General features: G+C 50.2%; 1 protein-coding gene across 8 annotated transcripts in view; it reads left to right on the top strand.

Moving 5' to 3' along the window:
* Nucleotides 1-20,768, top strand: part of TET3 (tet methylcytosine dioxygenase 3) — a 100,744-nt gene that overhangs the window by 39,537 nt on the left and 40,439 nt on the right. For all 8 annotated transcript variants that reach the window (XM_074341351.1, XM_074341352.1, XM_074341354.1 and 5 more), the window contains one exon: nucleotides 9,745-11,890. In XM_074341351.1, the coding sequence (XP_074197452.1) occupies nucleotides 9,745-11,890 (2,146 nt within the window). The remainder of the gene's footprint in view (nucleotides 1-9,744; nucleotides 11,891-20,768) is intronic.

Here is a 20,768-nt window from a genome sequence, read left to right as displayed (position 1 = left end):
AGGTATTGTTATTAACCCTTGATTTACAGATGAGGAAACAGGCACAGAGGGGTCAACTTTTTTTTTTAAACACCTTTATATGGTATTGTTTCTGTACAGTAAACTGCACATATTTCAGATGAACAATTTGGTAAATTTTGATAGATGAATACACCTATGACACCACTACCAGAATCAAGATAGCTAGCATTTCCGTCACTCCCCAGGAGGTGCAAATTTCAAATTCTCAATTTATCCCTTCCCACCCCCTTTAACTCCTGGTAACTGTAAGTTTGTTCTCTATGTCTGTGAGTCTGTATCTGTTTTGTAGATAAGCTCATTTGTGTCCTATTTTTTAAGATTCCACATGTAAGTGATATCATATGGCATTTTTCTTTTTCTTTCTGGCTCACTTCGCTTTGAATGATGATCTCTAGGTCCATCCATGTTCCTGCAAATGGCATTGTTTTATTCTTTTTTTTTTTTTTACTGCTGAGTAGTATTCCATTGCATATATATACCACATCTTCTTTATCCAGTCATCTATCAATGGAATATTTGGGTTGTTTCCATATCATGGCTGTTGTAAATAGTGCTGCTGTGAACACTGGGGTGCATGTGTCTTTTTGAATTATATTTTTCTCTGGATATATGCCCAGGAGTGAGATTGCTGGGTCATATGGTAACTTTATCTTTAGTTTTTTAAGAAACCTCCATACTGTCCTCCATAGTGGCTGCACCAATTTACATTCCCACCAGCAGTGTAGGAGGGTTCCTTTTTCTCCACACCCTCTCCAGCATTTATCATTTGTAGACCTTTTAATGATGGCCATTCTGACTGGTATGAGGTGATAGTTCATTGTAGTTTTGATTTGCATTCAGAGAGGTCAACTTTTAAACCCCAGATTTATAGATTTAAAAATGGGGAACGGAGAGATTAACTTGTTCTGGATCACACAGCTAGTTAGTGGTGGGAGCAAGATTTGAACTAAGCATCTTTGTTCTTAAATTCTATGTAATGGATATAAAATGGAATCTCACAGCAGTCTTTTCCTATGTTTCTCTGTTTACTAATAAAGTCGAGTATTTTTTTTTACCTATGTTTGTTCTCCATTCTCTTTTCATGAAAAGAAACATTTTAAAACCATTCCCCTATTGTTGGGGCACTTAGGTTGTTTGTAGTCCTTTTTTTTTTCTCCTTAATGGAGGCACTGGGGATTGTACCAAGGACCTCGTGCATGTCAAACATGTGCTCTACCGCTGACCCGCACTCCCTGTAATTCTTTACTATTAATGTTCCAAGGAAAATCCTTGGCATATGTAAATTAAATTTTTCTTCTATTGTCTTATTTATTTTATTTGCATTTCCTTAAGTGAGATTGAATACTTAGTGGTTAAAAATGGCTGTGTTCTTCTGGATTGCTGTGTGATATTGGAAGAGTTACTTAACCTCTCTGTTCAGTGTCCTCATCTATGGAGGTGAGTCTCTACATTATAGGAATTTATGATGACTGGAGGAGATTAATGAGTGTGCAGTGATTAGCATGATAGTCAGTCTATCTTAAGAATGTTCCATCAGAGCTAGGCAGAGACTTTTCCTAGTTTCTCCCTTTCTTTTCCCCCCAAAACCACATTAATTATGATCAGATCAAGGGCCTGAGCAATCACAGTCCCATGTTTCTGCCAGATACGATGGCCTCAGGGAATTAGGCCTTGTTTCAGCTTTTTCCTGAGTATCAACCCAGCCATTGAGAAATATGCTGTATCTATTTTTTAGTAGGAGAAAAGTTAGATTTTAAAATGTTTTACTGATATGTACACGGTAACCACAAGAAACATTACTTTCCCCCGCCTCACACAGGGACACCCACTCTTACACCTGACAGTCTCTAGAGGGTTAGATATAACCCTCTGAGATTTGCTGTCTGCAGAGAGAGCTCAGATGTGGAGAGTGCAGACACGGGACTGGATTAGTCATGTACACACACACACACACACACACTCTCACACTTCTGCAAAAACAGGCAGTTGTGTACCTCCTCAGAGTCTCTTTCCCCACTTAAAGATTTATATCATCAGTAAACCCCAGGAGTGGAGAAGTCTCTTAAGAGATGAATAATTGATCACACTGGATGGAACATGCTGCAAATACAGCCCATGTGCTGCTATTAGAGGGAGCGGGGCCATCCCCTCGGGGGAGAGAAGGAAGGAGTTGACTTTGTGTGCGGAGGTGGCTGTGAACTCTACCGACTAGGGAGAAGGATGGAGCTGGAAAGCAGCCCTTGAGTTGGTTTCCCAGCGGGCAGCTGGGGAAGTGCGGGGCTGGGATTTGCTGGTCAACTGGGTGGGGAGCAGCCACCCCTATCCTGCGGTCCCAGGAGAATTCACTCTTGGAGATTCCACCCTAGAGGATATGCCCCAGACTGGCCCTGCCTCCTGGCCACTGGCCCTTGTGGAGGCTGCCTGCAGGCTTGCTCACCCCGGGGATAGACCTTCCTGGGCGTGTCTCTTCTAACGGCCTGTGACTGCGGAGCGGCCTGTGACTGCGGAGCGGCAGCGGCCCTGGGACTCTGCCTGTGCTAACACCCCGTTTCCTAGAGGACCTTAGAAGGCTGGGCAGTGAGGACTCTGATCTTTCACGGTGACAGTCTTCGTCTTCCACCCTTCCTCCTGTTCCCCTTTAGTAGAGGCTGACTGACCACTGACCTAGTTTTGATGTGTTGATGCTCTGAGAGTCAGGAAAGGCTCAGAAGACCTGGTGTCATCTCCGCACCTTTCACTGTGTTATGAATAAAATGAGGTGTTCGGAGGTGGGGTTCCACCCTCCTGTCAGGGGCTCTGGAGCCCCTGGGGAGGGGAGGGCAGGCTGTTGTTGAATACCTGCGTACGTCTGAGGGACCAGGTGTGGGACGGGAGCACAGAAAGGAGTCGGCGGTAGAGGAGGAGGCACGTGGACCTTGGGAGCCCTGACCAAGCAGGGTACAGGGACACGCGAGCCCCTGGAGGGAGACCTGGCATCTTCTGCAGGTGAGAGTAGTGACCGGGGGTGGTGATGCTGTGCATACACGCCAGCCCTTCATCACGGAGGTGAGGAGCAGGTCTCTTTGCACTGAGAAGGGCATTTACTCTTCCAGTAACAAACCCCTGCTGCCCACCCCCCAGTGAGGGGGTGCGCCCCCAGCCTGTCCAGGCCAAGCCTGGGATGGGCTGGAGACTTCCCAGTGATACTGTGGCAGGGAAGAGACCTAGTAAGCCCGGATGTGTGGGCCCAGTGAGGGCAGGGAGGGGTTTTGTGCCGGGAACATGGCTCTGAGAAGGGGCCGCACCGACACCTTCGGTGGGCCTCGCTGTGGAGACAGATGGGGGCAGGCTGTTCCGAAAGCCCACACCAGGCTCCCGAGTCTTCTATGGCACAGGCATTCCTGAGGGCCCGGGCAGCTCTGCAGCCCTCTCCCGTGTGTGCGCTGTGACAGGTGCTGTAGCAGAGCAGGACCACTAACTGCCCAGAGCTTCTGCAGGCCGCCTCTCAACGTCAGGGGGTGAACAGGCTGGTACCAGCCGGGTCCCGGGAGGAAGAAGCCGCTGACCCTTTTTGAGCACATGCTGAGCACTCTGCTGGATTCTGAAGGTGTGATGGAACTTGTCCCCTAGGAGCTCTTACAGTGCGCTTGGTCTCCTCTTTTAGGAAAAGATCCCCAGCAGAAGGTGGCTGTGTGTGGGGACTGCGTTGGGTCGGGTTCAGACCTGTGCTAGGCAGGACTGGTGCAGGAAATCATTATCATTTGCCCATAGTCACGCTTCACCCCCACCTCTTTGCTGTTGCCTTGGTTCAGGCCCTTCTGACCACTGATCTGGACAGCGGCATGATTCTCCCAGCCGGGCTGCCTGCCACCAGCCTTGAACCCTGCCGGTGGTGCTCTGTGCGAACACCTGAGGGCCCCCCTGAACTGCAGATCTGCTCCTGTGTGTTCCTGTGGTGATCTCCACCCCTGCCCTCCTCACACTCTGTGCTCAGACTGTCCCTGACAGCTCACCCTCCCCTGCCTGCCAGGCGTTTTCATGATTCTGTGCCTTTGCACATGCAAGTCCCTCCATCTGGAGTTCCTCCTTCTTCCCCTCCTCCAAAATACCTGCCCATCCTCTGAGTCTGATCTCTAAAGTGACTTCAGGGTGGAACCTTTCTTGACACACATGTCCACCTTCTCAGAGAGAAGTGGCCCCATGCCCCAGGCCCTGAAGACTGCTCTCATGACACCGGTATGCCTGAGGGCTTCTGTGTGTGCAGGACTGTTTCTTGCCTTTTGCCTTGTAAACTTCTTGATGTTCCTGAAATATACAGCCTGGTCTATCGTAAGGTAGGAAACCACCCCGAAATTCAGTGGTGTGAAACAGCGTTCATTTTACTATGCTCATGGAAGCCTTGGACTTGGAAGTCAGAAAGGACACAGCTTGGGTGGCTTGTCTCTGTTCCCTGATGCTTGTGGCCTCAGCTGGGGAGTCTCAGAGCTAGCAGTAACTTGACAGCTAAGCTGGAATCCTTGAAGGGCTTTCAGTCACTCGCTTGGCAGGTTGACGCCGGCTGTTGGCTGGGACCTCATCTGGGAATGCCCGGGACACCTTCATGTGGACTTTCCGGACAGCCTGCATTTCCTCACAGGATGGTGGCTGGGTGTCATGAGAACGAGGCAGAAGCTGTGTTGTCTTTCATGATCCAGCCTTGAAAACCATGTAGTGGCACTTCCGCCACTGTCACCAGCCCGCCACGATTTGAGGGGAGGGACACAGGCCCCCCCCCTTGCTGGGAGAAGTGCACGTGGGATGGAGGGGTTTAGTGACCCTGTCATGCATGCTGAGTGCTGCAGGCGTGCAGACAGCGCTCGTAAATTCTGCAGGCTGAGCAAGGGTGGAATGTGAGGCAGAGACGTGAGGCTGGTGCCTGGGAGTCTCGGGAGGGTGGGATCAACAACGGACTGTAGGGGGAGAAAAGACTGTGGGAGTGGGCTGGGGTACACAGAACTGCCCAGAGGGGCTACTGCCAGGCTGGACATTTAGAAAGTGTGTACACACACCAAGGCCAAAATTAGGAGGGCAGGAAGGGAAAGGGAGGAGATAGAAGGGAGAGGCATTCATGTCTAGACTTGTTTGGACCTGGTGACTGGGCACCTTGGCAGAACGGGGATGATGCTTGGGTTGGGAACACTCGCAGGAATAAGACAGCTGGGGACGGAGCCATTGGAGGTGGAGTGGGGAGTTTGGTCCATTTTAGGTGCACTTCTCCCAGTGGGCCTGTAGCAGGTTCCAGGACTTGGAGGCTGCTGGAAGCCAGACTTTAAGGAGCAGCCTCAGAGAGGTGCTTGCTGCAGCCCAGGGGCGGTGAGAATTAAGGGAGAAAGTGTGGAGGGTTTTGGGGTTGGGGCACGTCTAGTTGGGGCTTTGAAAGGGCCTAGACTAGCCTCTGTCCTTCTTTAGCGTTGTCCAGCCCTCCTGCCAATAACTGTCCAGTAACTGCTTGATTTCCTTTTGAATACCCTCTGGCTGTTAGGCGGACAGGGGGCAGTGTATTTTTTTTTTAAGTATCTCTCAGTATTAAAACTCTTTCCTAAATTGAGTCCAAGTCTTCTCTCTAAAGCTTTACCTGTTTTCTGATTCCAGCCCTGAGGGCTACTTGAAACCAGTCTCATCTTTTCCCAGATGATAGGCCCTCACATGTTTAAAGACCTTGAGTTTTGTCTTCTTCGGAACCAGACGGGACCTGCTCCTCTTTTTTTGTTTTTTGGATTTTTTTAAAGCATCTTATTCTTTTAAACTATTGTGTTATTTAATTATTTTATTTTGGCGGGAGGAGGTAATTGGGTTTATTTATTTTTGGTGGAGGTACTGGGGATTTAACCCAGGACCTCGTGCATGCTAAGCATGTGCTCTGCCACTTTGGCTATACCGCCCCCCACCCCCTTACAGTTTTGAGCCGCCCTGCTGGCTTCTCCTCTGTGCCCCCTCACAGGGTGCAGCCCTCAGAGGAGGCCTGTGCTCAGGTGGGGACTGTCTGGGCAGAGCTGGGCTGTTGCTGCCCGTGCTACAGGTCTGGTGACGTGTGTGTCCAGCTGTGTATGGGTTGGGACCCATTAGTGGACTGTGAAATCACCTTAGATTGTTACAACCTGCAAGAAAGAGGAAGGGAGGGATTCCTGTACCTAGTAAGGAGAAATACCATTTTGCAAACCTGTCATATGTGTAAGTACATAATAGATCACAGTATTTTATATATATATATATTTTTTTTTTTCTTTTACTGTGGATTATAGTAAAAAATAGTTTGAAAAAACATTAAGTAATAAGATCCTTTGAAGCTGCCAAATTGCATCATACTGAGATTAGCTTCAGTTAGTCTCTTACCCCGCCTGTCTTCAGCATCTGCCTGTTTAATAAGTACACCTTCACTGTCATTACTGATAAATACGTTGAATAGGACAGCTCTGAGGACAGAGCCCTGCAGCACAGCCCTAGAGACTGCCCCCCAGTTGATACACCACTCGTGCTTTGAGCCATTGGTGAGCAGCCCCTCCAGCCACTAACTCTCCGCAGCTGGCCCTCAAAGGGAATCACAATCCACCTTGTGAAACTTGAACATCTACAGCTCGAGTCACAAACCCAAATGCCTACACAGATGAATGAAATGGTACGTAACTCAGGCAATTCATAAATGATCCCTGACTCCTGGCCTTGGTTTCAAGAAGGCAGCACAGATGGCGAAGCTGGGGGTGAGCAGGGGCGGTAGTCAGCGCTCGGTTGTAGGCAAAGTTGCTAGACAGAAGTGTGGACCTTCAAGAAAATCTGGGTTTCATGTGAAATTGATTTTTTTTTTTTTAACATTGGTGAAACAAAACCAAATAAAGCAGATCTGTGGCAGACTTGGCCTGCAGCCCTTGAGTGTGTGGCCTGTCAGCCAGGATGTCTCCTCATCTCCTGGTCCAGGGACCACACACCACAAAGCACCAAGGTTAGCTGAGCATTGATGGGTTGATGGCTTTCGTGAACCTGACTCCTTGAGGTCCCTTTAGTTACCCACGCGGGGCCCTTACCCAGACCTTTCTCACCCAGTGGCCTGGAAGTTGGGGGCAACACTTGCTCATTTCTCGCCTCTTGGCGCTTCCTCCTGATGGCAGCTTTCTTCCAGGATCACTGGCAGGCATGGGGAATGTGTCAGTGGGATGCCCTGGCTGGGAAAACTGGGATTTATAGAGCTTCTTAAAATTTTCCACCCGTCTTGGCTTCACTTCCCTCATATCCGCGTCTACTCTGTCCTTCCTTTCTTTTTTTTTGGTCCAAAGGGCATCCTTCTTCCTAGGGAATTCAGAGGCATAAGAGTGTGCCTAGCTCCTCCTTGTTCTTCTTATTCATACAACAAAAAAAACTTTTTGAAATTGTTTTAGCTGTCTTGACATTTTGGGGAAGCCTCAGAACACATAGCATTTGTCTTCCTAACACTTCCTGTAAATCCATGTTACTCTCTTCTGTTCCTTCTTGGTTATGCAGGCTCCTTCTGTCTTTTATATGCAAGCATGTTAAACTTTTTAAAATTGTTTTATCTTCTTTGGCAAGGAGAGGTAATTAGGTTTTTAAAATTTTGCTTATTTTTTTTTATTTTGGAGGAGGTACTGGGGATTGAACCCAGGACCTCGTGCTTGCTAAGCACACGCTGTACTGCTTGAGCTACACCCTCCCCATTGCCACAAGTGTGTAAAATTTGACCACTTCAGGTTTTGTCTTTGCAGCCACCTTGGATTCTAAGAAGGAAGGAAGGGAGTACTGGCTTTACAGCCACATTCCTAAAGGAGAAGTTGTTTGTTCCTGGTTCTGAAAGATGGTCTTTCCACCAGGGTCAGGGCAAGGCCTGTGAAGGTGGTCCAAGCAGCAGCTCTGGGCAGGCAGTGCAGAAGTGGTTAAGATTTGGACCTTGTCTTGAAGGAAATACTGTCTGGTGTGGGAGGCAGCTGCTTGAACAGCAGTAGTGGCATGCGATAAGCGCTAGCAGGCAGGTGCAGGGTGCTGTGGGAACGCGGGGGAGGGGGCCGCAGGTCAGTCTGCTGAGAGGAGGTGACAGCTGATGCCTGATGGGTAAGCCAGAATGGCCTCCGAGGCCAGGAAGGGCATTCCAGGCAATGAGAACTGCGTGCACAAGGCTCAGAGAAGCATGTTGGCACAGCACGAGGGTCCTCTGTGGCCAGAACTGGGGCAGTGACGAGAGTGAGGTGGCAACCATAGACCGGGGCCCCCGCTCACCTCCCAAAGGCCTGTCCCGCATCCCAGCTTCCCACCACCGCGTGGGGGGCCCACGATGGCCGTGTCCGACCATATTCAGGTTTCGTCAGCTGTCCCCATCATGTGCTTTCTGGCTCTCTTCCCCCATTCCAAGACCTAGCCCAGGAGCTGCATTCTGCTGTCCTCTCTCTTTAGTCCCGTGTCAGCTGGGAAAGATGTTTTTCTTTCTTGTCTTTGAAATTTTTGAAGAGAACAACCCAGGTGCTCTCTAGCGTGCCCTTCAGCTTCAGTTTATCTGATGTTTCCTCGCAATTAGATTCAAGTTCTCTGTTTTGGCTGGAGGTCTGCGTGACTGCTGTGATGCTGTCCGCAGTGTATCCTGTAAAGAGGCACGTGGTGTTGGTCCGTCCTGAGGTTAGTAGTGATGACAACTTTGATCATTCGGTAAAAGTGGTGTCTGCCAGATTTCTCTATTTTAAAGTTACTATTGAATAATTTTTAAAGAGATGTTTTGAGGCCATGTACATACTCTGCATCAAGCCTTCACCTGCTAGTCACAGCATCCACTGATGACATTCTGAATCCACCGTTCCTTCTATATTTTTGGTGGCATTCGACTGGAAGAAGGAGCCTTCCTTTCCGGTGGAAAGACTCCTGCCAACTCAGTTCCGTATCCTTGTGTTAGCTTTCAACTTACTGCACCAGACACCTGGCCTGCTTCCTCTTGTGCCCTCCCCCTTCTGTGTGCTTTGGGTGGACATAATGGTGGTTCCTGGGATGGGGAGAAGCTTGCATCTTCTTCCCAGCAGCAGCTCACGTGGCATCGGTGGGACTGGCTCGGTGTGGGGCTGAGCACGCTCTATGAGATGGTTAGTGTTTCCTCGGGCCACGGGCCGGGGGGTGGGACTGTCATCTTGTCACCAGCTCTCTGAGCTCAGCCTGGGCTTAAGTGAGGGCAGTAATGGGCAGAGAAAAGAACTGTGGGTTCCTTCCCCCTGAGAAGCCGTGGCTGACCTCTTGCTCGGGCTGAACTGTTAATCAGCTGCTCGTTCCCTGTCCCTGCCCCACACGCACGTGCACTTCCCGCCTGTGGCATACTGTTGCATGGTGTGCTGGTTAGCTTTCTTTTGCTTCTGACAAAAAACAAAGGTTCTGGTGTCACATTGGTCATTGTGAGTTAAAGATCTTTTTTGTGTGTTCTCAACAAATGCTTGGTTTCAGGGGAGTTTGGTCAGCGTGATTAGTACGAGGTCCAAAAAGGGCCGAGCAACATTCAGAATTCTGCGTTAGGGTCTCTTAAAGGTCTGCCTTTTGCTTCTGCTGGTGCAGCTAGCTGGGAATGGAGATGTGGGAAGATGAGCTGAGGTCCCAGCTGTATCAAAGACAGGGAGGGTTTTGCAAGAAAAGCAGGGTTCAGGTGTGCATCTGAGTGGTGTGACGCAGGACAGTGCTTCTCAAATACTATGGCTCATCTTCCCCCCTTTTCCCTCTCCTCTCTCTCTTCAGGCAGGCTCAGAGCTCAGCCCAGTTGATGGACCTGTTCCAGGTCCGATGGACTCAGGGCCAGTGTACCATGGGGACTCACGGCAGCTAAGCGCCTCAGGGGCGCCGGTCAATGGTGCTAGAGAACCTGCTGGACCCAGTCTGCTGGGGGCTGGGGGTCCTTGGCGAGTAGACCAGAAGCCCGACTGGGACGCTGCCCCAGGACCAGCTCACACTGCTCGCCTGGAAGATGCCCACGATCTGGTGGCCTTTTCGGCTGTGGCCGAAGCTGTGTCCTCTTATGGGGCCCTTAGCACCCGGCTCTATGAAACCTTCAACCGTGAGATGAGTCGCGAGGCTGGGAACAACAGCAGGGGACCCCGGTCAGGGCCCGAGGACTGCTCTGCTGGCAGCGAAGACCTTGACACGCTGCAGACGGCCCTGGCCCTCGCTCGGCATGGCATGAAACCACCCAACTGCAACTGCGATGGCCCAGAGTGCCCTGACTACCTCGAGTGGCTGGAGGGGAAGATCAAGTCTGTGGTCGTGGAGAGCGGGGAGGAGCGGCCCCGGCTCCCAGGGACTCTGCCTTCTGGGGAGGCTGGCCTCCCGGCACCCATCACCAGGCCACTCCTCAACTCCGAGATCCCCCAGATACCTCCTCTGGAAGGCCTGCCCCTGTCCCAGAGCGCCCTGAGTATCGCCAAGGAGAAAAACATCAGCCTGCAGACCGCCATCGCCATTGAGGCCCTCACACAGCTCTCCTCCGCCCTCCCCCAGCCCTCTCATGCCACCTCCCAGGCTCCTTGCCCCCTTCCTGAGGCCTTGTCCCCTCCTGCCCCTTTCAGATCTCCCCAGTCCTACCTCCGGGCTCCCTCATGGCCTGCGGTCCCCCCCGAAGAGCACCCATCCTTTGCTCCCGAGAGCCCTGCCTTCCCTCCAGCAACTCCTAGAACAGAGTTTGCTGAAACCTGGGGCACCGACACCCCACCAGCAACTCCCCGGAGCCCTTGGCCCATGCCTCGCCCAAGCCCTGACCCCATGGCTGAACTGGAGCAGTTGCTGGGCAGTGCCAGTGATTACATCCAGTCAGTATTCAAGCGGCCTGAGGCCCTGCCCAGCAAGCCCAAGGTCAAGGCTGAGGTGCCCTCTTCCTCCCCGGCCCCCTCCCCCTCCCTCCAGAGAGAGGCCCCCCCACCATCCTCAGAGCCCGACACCCACCAGAAGGCCCAGGCAGCCCTGCAGCAGCACCTCCAGCACAAGCGCAGCCTCTTCCTGGATCAGGCCCACGATGCCCCCTTCCCCCCTCCCTCGGAGCCCTCTGCTCCCGGCTGGTGGGCACCACCCAGTTCACCTGCCCCACGGCCTTCGGACAGACCACCCAAGGAGAAGAAGAAAAAGCCCCTGGCACCAGCTGGGGGTCCTATGGGAACCGAGAAAGCCGGCCCTGGGATCAAGCCCAGTATCCGGAAGCCCGTTCAGATCAAGAAGTCCAGGCTGCGGGAGGCGCAGCCTCTCTTCCTGCCTCTGCGGCAGATCGTCCTGGAGGGGCTGAGGTCCACAGCCTCCGAGGATGCGCAGGCACACCCAGCTGCGCCTGCCCCTGCCCCCGCCCCTGTCCCCGCCTCGCAGGGCCCTGCTGCCCCCCTGCCCCCAGAACCTTCTCTTGCGCTATTTGCACCTAGTCCCTCCGGGGACAGCCTGCTGCCCCCTACTCAGGAAATGAGGTCTCCCAGCCCCATGGCCACCCTGCAGCCGGGCTCCACTGGCCCACTTCCCCCTGCCGATGACAAGCTGGAAGAGCTCATCCGGCAGTTTGAGGCTGAATTTGGGGATAGCTTTGGGCTCCCTGGCCCCCCATCTGTGCCCATTCAGGACCCCGAGAACCAGCCCCCCTGTCTCCCAGCCCCTGAGAGCCCTTTTGCCACCCGTTCTCCCAAGCAAATCAAGATTGAGTCTTCAGGGGCTGTGACTGTGCTCTCGACCACCTGCTTCCATTCAGAGGAGGGAGGCCAGGAGGCCACACCCACCAAGGCTGAGAACCCACTCACACCCACCCTCAGCGGCTTCCTGGAGTCACCTCTTAAGTACCTGGACACGCCCACCAAGAGTCTGCTGGACACACCTGCCAAGAGAGCCCAGGCCGAGTTCCCCACCTGTGACTGCGTGGGTAAGTCCGCCCGGGTGTCAGGGAAGGGCAGAGGGATGTGGCCTGCTGGGCTTGGAGTTCTCGGCTCTGTCTTTTATCTGGAAAACAATTACTGTGTGCCAGCCAGCACGCTGGGGCCTGGGGACACAGAAATGAGCCCACAGACCCGTGGAGAAGACATTGAAGGAAACTGTTGGTGCCGCCGTGTGGTGTATCGTGTGCCAGTGGAGTGGGCGCAGGTGCTTTGTTGTACGGTTGAGCTGGAGGCATCCTGGAAGCCATCCTGCGAGAGGTGGTGCTTGTCCTGAGGCCTGGAGGGCTGTCAGGTCAACAGGAGACAGGCCGGGGAGAGGGCAGCTTGGGCAGCAGCTTGGTGGCTGTGAGTGGGGAGGGCTTACTTGGACGGGTCCCTGTCCGGAGGGAGCAAAAGGGGAGGAGTGTGTGTAGGGATGAACCAAGGTGGCGTGAGGGCCAGGCAGGGGCCAGACCTTGTAGGGCCCAGGGAGCCAAGGCTGGGAGTTTGACTTGATCTCATTGGTGATACGTAGTGAGCTCCTGAGGGTTTGACAGCAATTACAGACCTGTTGTCATCTTGTGCTTCTGAAAGACTTTTTTGGCTCGTGGGAAGGAAACGTTGGTGGGAGAACGTGTAAGAGAGGTGTTGCCATGAACCTGGCAAGAAATAACAAGGGCCTGGACTGAAACAGTGGGTGGCGGGGGGCGCAGAATGAGCGGGTTTGAGGGCCTCTGAGGAGGGGGACGTGTGGGATGCAGACAGCTCGGGTTGCCTTGGTGGTAGGGGTCACTGAGCACATGGATGTGGAGAAGGGATGAATTCTGTGTGGACAAGCTGAGTCTGAAGGGGCTGAGAGACTGGGGGTCAGGCTCTGAGTTACGAGTTTGGACGGAGCTCACGTCCGGGCAGTGGTTGGAGCTGTGGTGTGGGGAAGGGCACGGAGGAGCTGGGCCCATTTCTGAGCCCTGCCTTCTGGAATAAAAGCAGGGCCCCAGGCAGCGGAGGACTGCTCGCGGGGACTCCAGCTGACTCGGGGCAGGTCCCTGATGCCTCTGTCAGCTCCGGGCCACTCCAGGCTGCCGCTCTCTGCCGCTTGCAGGGTGTCCCGTAGAAGGCATGTGTGTTTCACATGTTCATGCTGGTGATGAGCATGTCGAATTTTTGTGATTTTATGAAACACAAGCAAGTCTTATGAGAAGGCTGTCTTCTCTGCTCGTTCAAATTTAGCATCAGGTCAATTGTGTGATTTGTTGGGATACTGTATCCTAGTCGGTAAGGAGAAGCCGGGCTGTCCTGCCCACTGCAGCTACCCCCAGCTCCTGGGGCACAAGGCAGTGGGGCCAGTGACAGAGAATCACTTGGGGAACAGAAAGAGTTGGCCCCAGTGCTCCCGTCTGGGGGCGAGCAGAGGCACAGCATCCTGCCAGATGCTCTCCGTGTGCTCTGAGATTGTGGTTTCTGCTGAGGGCTGACCCTCTGCACTGCTGGGTTTAATAATGATGTGACTTTGAGTGTCCCTTACTGCCCGGCGTTTGATCATAGGGATCGGCCTCCCCTTGCTTCCTTTGTGTTTGTGTGTGTCTGGTCCGTCTTCCTTGTGTTTACGGCCTCGTTTGCTGTTTCTCCCCGTCCAGGGGGGAATTACCTTTATACAGGGCCGAGGACAGAGCTGATCCATAATAAATATTTCACTTGTGGAATTCAACTATATAGATATTATGTTTGGTCAAACTAGTTATTTTAATTCTAATTCCATCACATCCTCACGCCTAAAATGGAAGTGGTGGTAAGTAGTCGCCCCTCTCCAGGGCCGCTCTGAGGACTGGGCTAGTTAGAATGTGTAGAGCGCTCAGGACTGCTTCTGGCGCACTGGAAGCCCTGTGAGAGTGCTTAGCTGTTATGGAGCCTCGCGCAATAAAGCCAGAAAAAGATGTACAAATATACATATTATGGGGGAAGAAAAGTGTTGGCTGTCACTTTATTCATCGGTCGTTTATTGATTACCTAGCTCTGCACTCATGACAGGCAGGATAAAAACTTAGAGAAATGGTTCATCTCTGAAGGCCTTTGTGGTTTGCTTGAAGAGACAGCATGAACAGTAAAATACCCATGCAGCAGATGTCTGCCCCGTGCCCATGCTGTCCCGGGGACGTGGCCGGAGCTGTAAGAGTGCTCTGAAACACCAGGCTTGCTTGTCCGCGGGAGGGTGACGTTTTACTTAGGAGGCTGTTGTTCAGAGCCGGGTTTGGAAAACTGCAGTGAACGCCGACGGGGAGAGGTGAGAAGGCAGCCGCTCCAGACTGCGGGGAGCAGGCGTGCAGGACGCGGGGCCCGTGGCACAGGGTGAACTGGGGCCCTCGAGGTTCTCCTGCGTTCCCGAGACCAGAGGTGCCGAGGGGACAAGTCTCAGCGTGAAGCTGGTGAGCAAAGCGCAGGCATTAGGCTGTCAGCATCAGAGAAACCCAGCTGTGGCCATGCTGGCAGCCTGTTGGCTTGGCAGACAGGGAACTGGCGGGGGCAGTGGGAAGCAATAAAGGGGGCCGCCGCCACCCATCATTTGCTGCTCCCGTTTGTACTTTCTTTATGTGGAATACGGATGAAATATTTGTATCTAATGCTAAGCGAAGAATTAGAATCAGATCTGCTTTGTGTTGTTAAATTATGGGGAAATGCTAAGGTCAAAACAGCAGACACAAAAATGATATATAAATGATCGGCTCACCTAGGTTAAAAAAAAAGAGAGAGAGAGAAAAGACCAGGAAGAGATACACCCACAGTGGTGGTATCTGTGGTCAGACTGTGGGTGACTTTTCCCTCAAATGTTTTCTGAATTTTCTCTAATGAAATATGCATTTTATAATCAAGAAATATTTTTGAAAGTGCATCCTCTTAGAAGTGGTCCAGAAGATGGACTGGTGAAGAGTGATGACCATGTGGCAGGAGAGCTGTTAGGGAGCCACGGAGAGTAATAGCAATGGCAACCAGGGCAGTGACAGTGGTGTGTCAAGTCCTGGCTCTGTTCTAGGCACTGTCCCGAGTACTTCCACTGCCTCATTTAATCCTCTGTGACATCTCTACGGGGTAGGGCTGTCAGTAGTTGCATCTTAATGATAAAGAAAGCAAAACTAGATTCAGGAGTTTATCCAGATCATGGAGCTAGCAAACGATGGAAGTGAGAGTTAAACCTAGGCAGCTGGACTCTTAACCACCATGCCATACGATGATTAAAATTGTTTAGTTGAGAAATGAGTGATATGAGGAATGAAGAGGGCCAAGGGAGAGACGATTCACTTGGTAGCGGTTTCTGGAGATGCGAGGCTCACGTTAGGGAGAGCCCCCACGTCTGGACAGGTGCTTCCATCAGCGGGTTTGGCAGAATCTGTCTTTGTGAACTCAGACTCAGGGTAGGGGTTAGGAATGAAGCTTGTTCACTCTAGGCTTAATGCCAGATACAAACCGCCATATTCCAGAAACTCATCCCCTCAGCAGGGGGCGGTAGGTAGAGAGGTGCAGCTGCAGGCCACTAGAAGGAAGAATTTGCCATAGAAGTGACAGTGAAATTTGGAGATGCCATTAAGTGCTCGTAACAAACGGTTAAGTACTGGAGCAACTTTATAAAAGCACAAAAAGGTCTTATAGCATAGCAAGAAAACCCCTAATATTCAAGCTTCATGGTGATTTTTGCTGAACAAGCAGTTTTGGCCAGTATGGGCGCCACCAGGTAACCAGAACCTCCAACACCAAGAGCACTGTTTTACGGTGGTGGGGAGATTACAGGTTTCTGAATGTGTGGATGGGATTCATATGTACTTGTTCTCTGAAGCTTGAAATACTAGAATTAAAGGTATCCCTCAGAGTTTCAAAGAAACAAATCTAAAAGTCATGAAAGGAAATGCCTTATTCCAAAAGGTAGTGTATTACGTACAAGCTTGAGAAACCTTGGCACAAATTGAAGTTCTGCGTTGGACTATTGGGAGAAGAAAGTATTGATGTATTTCTAATATTTTGAGGGACACATTGGGGAGCCCCCCAGCCACCCCTTAACTGTCCCGTGACACTGCGGCAGAGACAGGGCAGTGAGCTGCAGTGGCCGTCGGCCAGGCCCTCTGTGTGTTTTATCTATTCTCAGAAAGGGGGAAGTTCACGAGGAGAGCCAGCTCAGGACAGGGAGTGAGTCCAGGTGATGCTTTAGTGGGAAACCCTTCCTTGGAGATCTTCTGTTCATCATTTTATAGATAAGGAAACAGGTCTGTGTTAACTTTTAAGTCGTGTTCTGATGACTCTGAGGAACAGGCCACAGGTTGCCGGAGACACTAACCACAGCAAAAGCAGGGAACTGAGACACAGGTTTTAGGGGTTGTCTTCATGGGAATGCTGTGTTTTTATCCAATTGATCATCCAGCCCTAAAGAAGTAGCCAAAGATCAACACAAGAAAAGCATCTCCTTTGCCTGAAACATAGTGAAAGTGTGGGGGAAGGAGGGATGCTGCCCAGCAGGTGTGGCTGGTAGCAGTGTGCCCTGCGTGACTTCCGTGTGGACCGCAGTTCTGAACGGGGGACACAGAGACTTCCTCTCATCTCTCTTGACAGTAGTGTGAGATCTGTTTCCTTTAGTTTTCATGAGAATGTGTTTTCCTCCCTTGCATTTAGTTTGATATGAAGATTGAACTTCATGTCTTTAAAACATTTTTTTGGCAATAAAATATTTGAACACCAATATAAAGGTGGTGAATCTGACTCTGGGTAGGAGATGGTGTCTGATCTGAGTTTTAAAGGATAAGTAGAAGTTTAATCACAGGGAGAAGGCAGAGTGTTCTAGACAAAGGGATATGAAGATCAGGGAGATGAAAAATACATGAAATCCACATGGAGATGTGCAGATGAGAGAGCATGAAGTACACGAAGTTCTGGTGTGACTCGTGTGGTAGATGAAAGATTGGGAGTGGCTGGAGAGGAGAGTTTCAGGGGAAGAGAGGGTGATACCAAAGGCAGAGAAACCAGTTTGCAAGCTCAGGCAAGAAATAATGGGTGCCTGAAGTAAGAAAGACATTGAGTAGGAGGGAGGAGAGGAGGGGTGGATAAAAGAAAGAAGAGAAAGAATTAACTGGTTCAGTGGCCTGTTGAATGTAGGAGTGAGGAAGAAGGAGTCACAGGTGACACCTGAGGTTCCAGGTTGGGTAATGGTAGACACTGGTGCCATTTCCCACGATTTGAAATACTGGGAGGGAAGCAAGTTTGGCCATCTGCCCCTGAGCTTCTGCGGGGCCTGCAGGTAGATCTGTGAATCGGAGTTTCTTCCGCAGACCGATGGTAGTTGAAGTCTCAATTATGGACACTTCCCTCTTCCCTAGGCTGACTACAGAGGTCAAGCAGGGGCCTGAGAATGGGGGATGCTAACTTTCAGGGGGAAGAATCTCAAACAGGAGGCCTTGGAGAAGGTCTGGAAGGGATGTGGAAAGAAACTGAGGAGAGGGTAGGTTAGAACCAACAGGTAGTTTGGGAGGTCTGACAGCAGCAGCACTGAAGAAGGGCCAAGACGTAATGCTGGATTCTCCTTTTATTATATGCGTATTTCTTTCAGTTGAATCCCGGTACCTTAAGAACAGAGACTAAATGTTGTGTTTCTAAAACATGTAGACTGGTGCTGAGCACATGGTGGTGTGCTACGTATCTTTTTCGGTTAACTGGAAGCCGTACTCTACCTCCGTATTTAAATTCTACCAAGCCTGCAGATAGGCTTCGGCATGCTCTCCTTTGATCTTTGCCGTCAGTGAGTGTGCCCATTGTTACGGAAGTATTTCTGTCTCCTGCCAGCAGGCTCAGCGTGCTGCCCGTGAACTCACAGGCAGAGGACCTAAGATGTTAGTTTAAACAAAGTTCCATCTGGCACACCTGAGCTGGGGTAGGACCCAGCCGTCACCTGCCCACCATGTGGATTCATGACTGCCCAGAGGCAGTGTGCCAGCAGTCAGTCATTGGCTGTTGTGGGAGTGGAGTCCGTTCTATAAGCCTAAGCTGTTTGGCTTTAAGTTCACTAAAATTACATCAGGAAACTGAGACGTTACATACGCTTGTTTAGAAAAAGATGGGTGCAGTAAAATCTTTGTGTGATCTTGACGCCTATGCATTAATTATATGCCAGTTATCAACCATCTTTCTGTGTCAATGTCATAAAGAAAAAATGCCTCCACCTGCGTCTGTACTGGCTATGAGGAAAGCGTGGGTGCCCTGGTCTCCGCGCAGACAGGCGGAGGTGGGGAAGGTGGAAGATTCATTTAGAAATTCAGGACCCCTCTTTCTGCTAGGCATTAGTGAGTCGTTTCTTGTGTTTAGTATCTCTTGCTGATATCGCAAAAGATACATTTCATTCTCTCTCCAGCCTAGTGCAGAGGTGGAACAGAGCATAGTTTTCTGTTTTAATGAGTGTAAAATTAAGTGCACAGGGCAAAAAAAAAAGTCACTTAGAGCCACATAAGCCAGCATTTTCTCAAAAATTGGATTTTACTCTCCTGAGCTCTACCCCAGAGCTTTCTACTCTGTATTTCAGGAAAAAAGTCACTTCTCCCACTGCTCAAAGCAAAACATAGAACAGATTTTACTTTAAGAAGAATTGAGCCGTTTCTTTGCCCTGTCCCTTGGCCTCTGTGGAGAAGGAAAAAATATTACACTGGGGACTAAAAGGAAAAGTGACTTAATAGCAAGTTAGCAAAATCCTCCTTTCCTAAAACCTGGTGAAAGGAACCAAGAGAAACAAAAAGGGAAGAGAAAATTTCATCAACTGAAATTTGGAAATTGCCCTAATCTTAAACTATGAATTCCAAGGGCTACCTGCCAGTTTAAGGTCAGTTTGAATTGGAATAAAGGATAACGTGGGGCATACAACTCCAGTGGGGGAGAAACAATAGTGGAGGCTCAGAAAGACCCCACAGCTTGGAGACGTGGGCTGGAGACCACCCATCTGGAAGGCAGTGCACTCTGGGAAGCTGGGAATGCAAACAGGCTCCTTTTCCTCCTCTGCTCCAGCTTCTGATGGGGATAAGGTCTGGGGTGAGGAGAGAGGGCTGGAGAGATGGGAAACCATATCTTAGGAGCCAGCTTTGTAGCTGAGGGCCAACAGCACCAAACAAAGGCTATTGTGCAAAGAAAAATATTTGCTGAACCAACCAAACCATGGGGCTTTATTTTAACTTGATGTCTTATCAGAGTGACCAGCCCACTCCCATATGAGGAAATAAACCAAAATCTTAGCATCAGGACGGAGTAAAACCCAACCCTCCACACACACGCATATGCACTCACACACACGTGTACACATGCACGCACGCACACAGATTGAGAGGCACTGGCCCTAACAAACAGAAGGCATGGAGATGAAATTTCCAGTTGCCACTGTCCCCAGCCAGGCCCAGTTCCTCCCATACCCATTCAGGCTTCTGGGCTTCTGAACTAATAATTGAAACTTGACAACATCTAATTCTCTTAAGCTTAATTCCTATGGGAAGGATTTGAGCCATGCCCAGGTAAGCAGAATAACGAGGAGATCCTACCCATTCTACTTTTGGACAAACTAGTCTAGACGAGTGGCTTTCAGCTGGGGGCCTTCACCGCTCTTCCCCCCAGGGGACATTTGGCGGAGTCTGAGGACATTTTTGGTCATCACCACCAGTGTGGTTCTACTGGCACCTAGTGGACAGAGGCCAGGGACACTGCTGAACATGCCGCACTGCACAGAACAGCACCCTGCTCCCCAGTGGAGAATTGTCTAGCCCAAGTTGTCAGTAGTGCCCAGGGGGAGAAAGCCTGGAGATAAACTTCTTCCTCTGAAAGATTAATTAACCAGCAAACAAAAAATCCAACATGCAGCCCATTCAAATTCTGTGGGGGAAAGTGGAGGCATTAAATGTAACATTCAAAATGAAGACTTACATTAGGAAATACAAGAAGAATTTGAACAACTGATTTATCCCTTCAAGGACGTGGACTGAAATGCTCACTGTGAAACCAGAAATGAAAGATGAGGAGCTAGACTAAGGTTACGAAGAGGTCACGAGAGTTATGGATTAAACTGCAGGGGAAGCGTGCCCTTCACAAAGCACTCACAGCGCTCGAGAAGCTGTGGAGGGCAGAATCAGAGTTACAGAGAAGAGTTCCAGTGAGGGAGAGGGACCGGCTTGAAAGATCCCTCCAGAACAGGGGAAGAATATAGAAATGAACATAAGCAGAGTGGGGATAAGGGGCACAGAAGAGAGACAGGAGGGGTTCTCCACGCCGATGCGTTCTGGCGGGAATGCTGGGACATTCGCTGGTGGTGGAATAAATTGAACAAAGGCAAGAGTCAACGATAAAATAGAAAACGTTTTGAAATGAAAAAAATGAATAAAAATCAACAAGTAATGTTCCAGACGAACTTACTGAATTTTAAGGATGAAGAATTGCCTACAAATAAATTAACTGAAAATTAAGTTGGTCACACATAAACTTTTTTTTTTTTTTTTTTACTTTTAAAAATATACTTAAAAATTCTTTTCTATGGTTTGGATGTAATTTTGGTCATTTATTCTTCATAGAATAAATTAGACTTTAATATTGATGTAAAAAAATTCTTTTAATTGGAACACACACATAGGAAGGTTTGTAGGTCTTAAGTGTACTGCTCAATACAGGCATACCTCAGAGACATTGCGGTTCCGGTTCCAGACCACTGCGGTAAAGTAAATATCACATTAAAGCGAGTTGCATGGATTTTTTGGTTTCCCACTGTGTGTAAAAGGTATGTGTACACCATACTGTAGTCTATTTAGTGTGCGATAGAATTATGTCTAAAAGAACAATGTACATGCCTTAATTAAAAATACGTTATTGCTAAAAAAATGTTAACCATCA

This window comes from Camelus bactrianus, chromosome 15 (assembly GCF_048773025.1).
Source record: "Camelus bactrianus isolate YW-2024 breed Bactrian camel chromosome 15, ASM4877302v1, whole genome shotgun sequence".
Taxonomy (NCBI): Eukaryota; Metazoa; Chordata; class Mammalia; order Artiodactyla; family Camelidae; genus Camelus; species Camelus bactrianus.
Note: the sequence above shows the minus strand (reverse complement) of the source record. Positions and strands in the feature narration are given on the sequence as shown.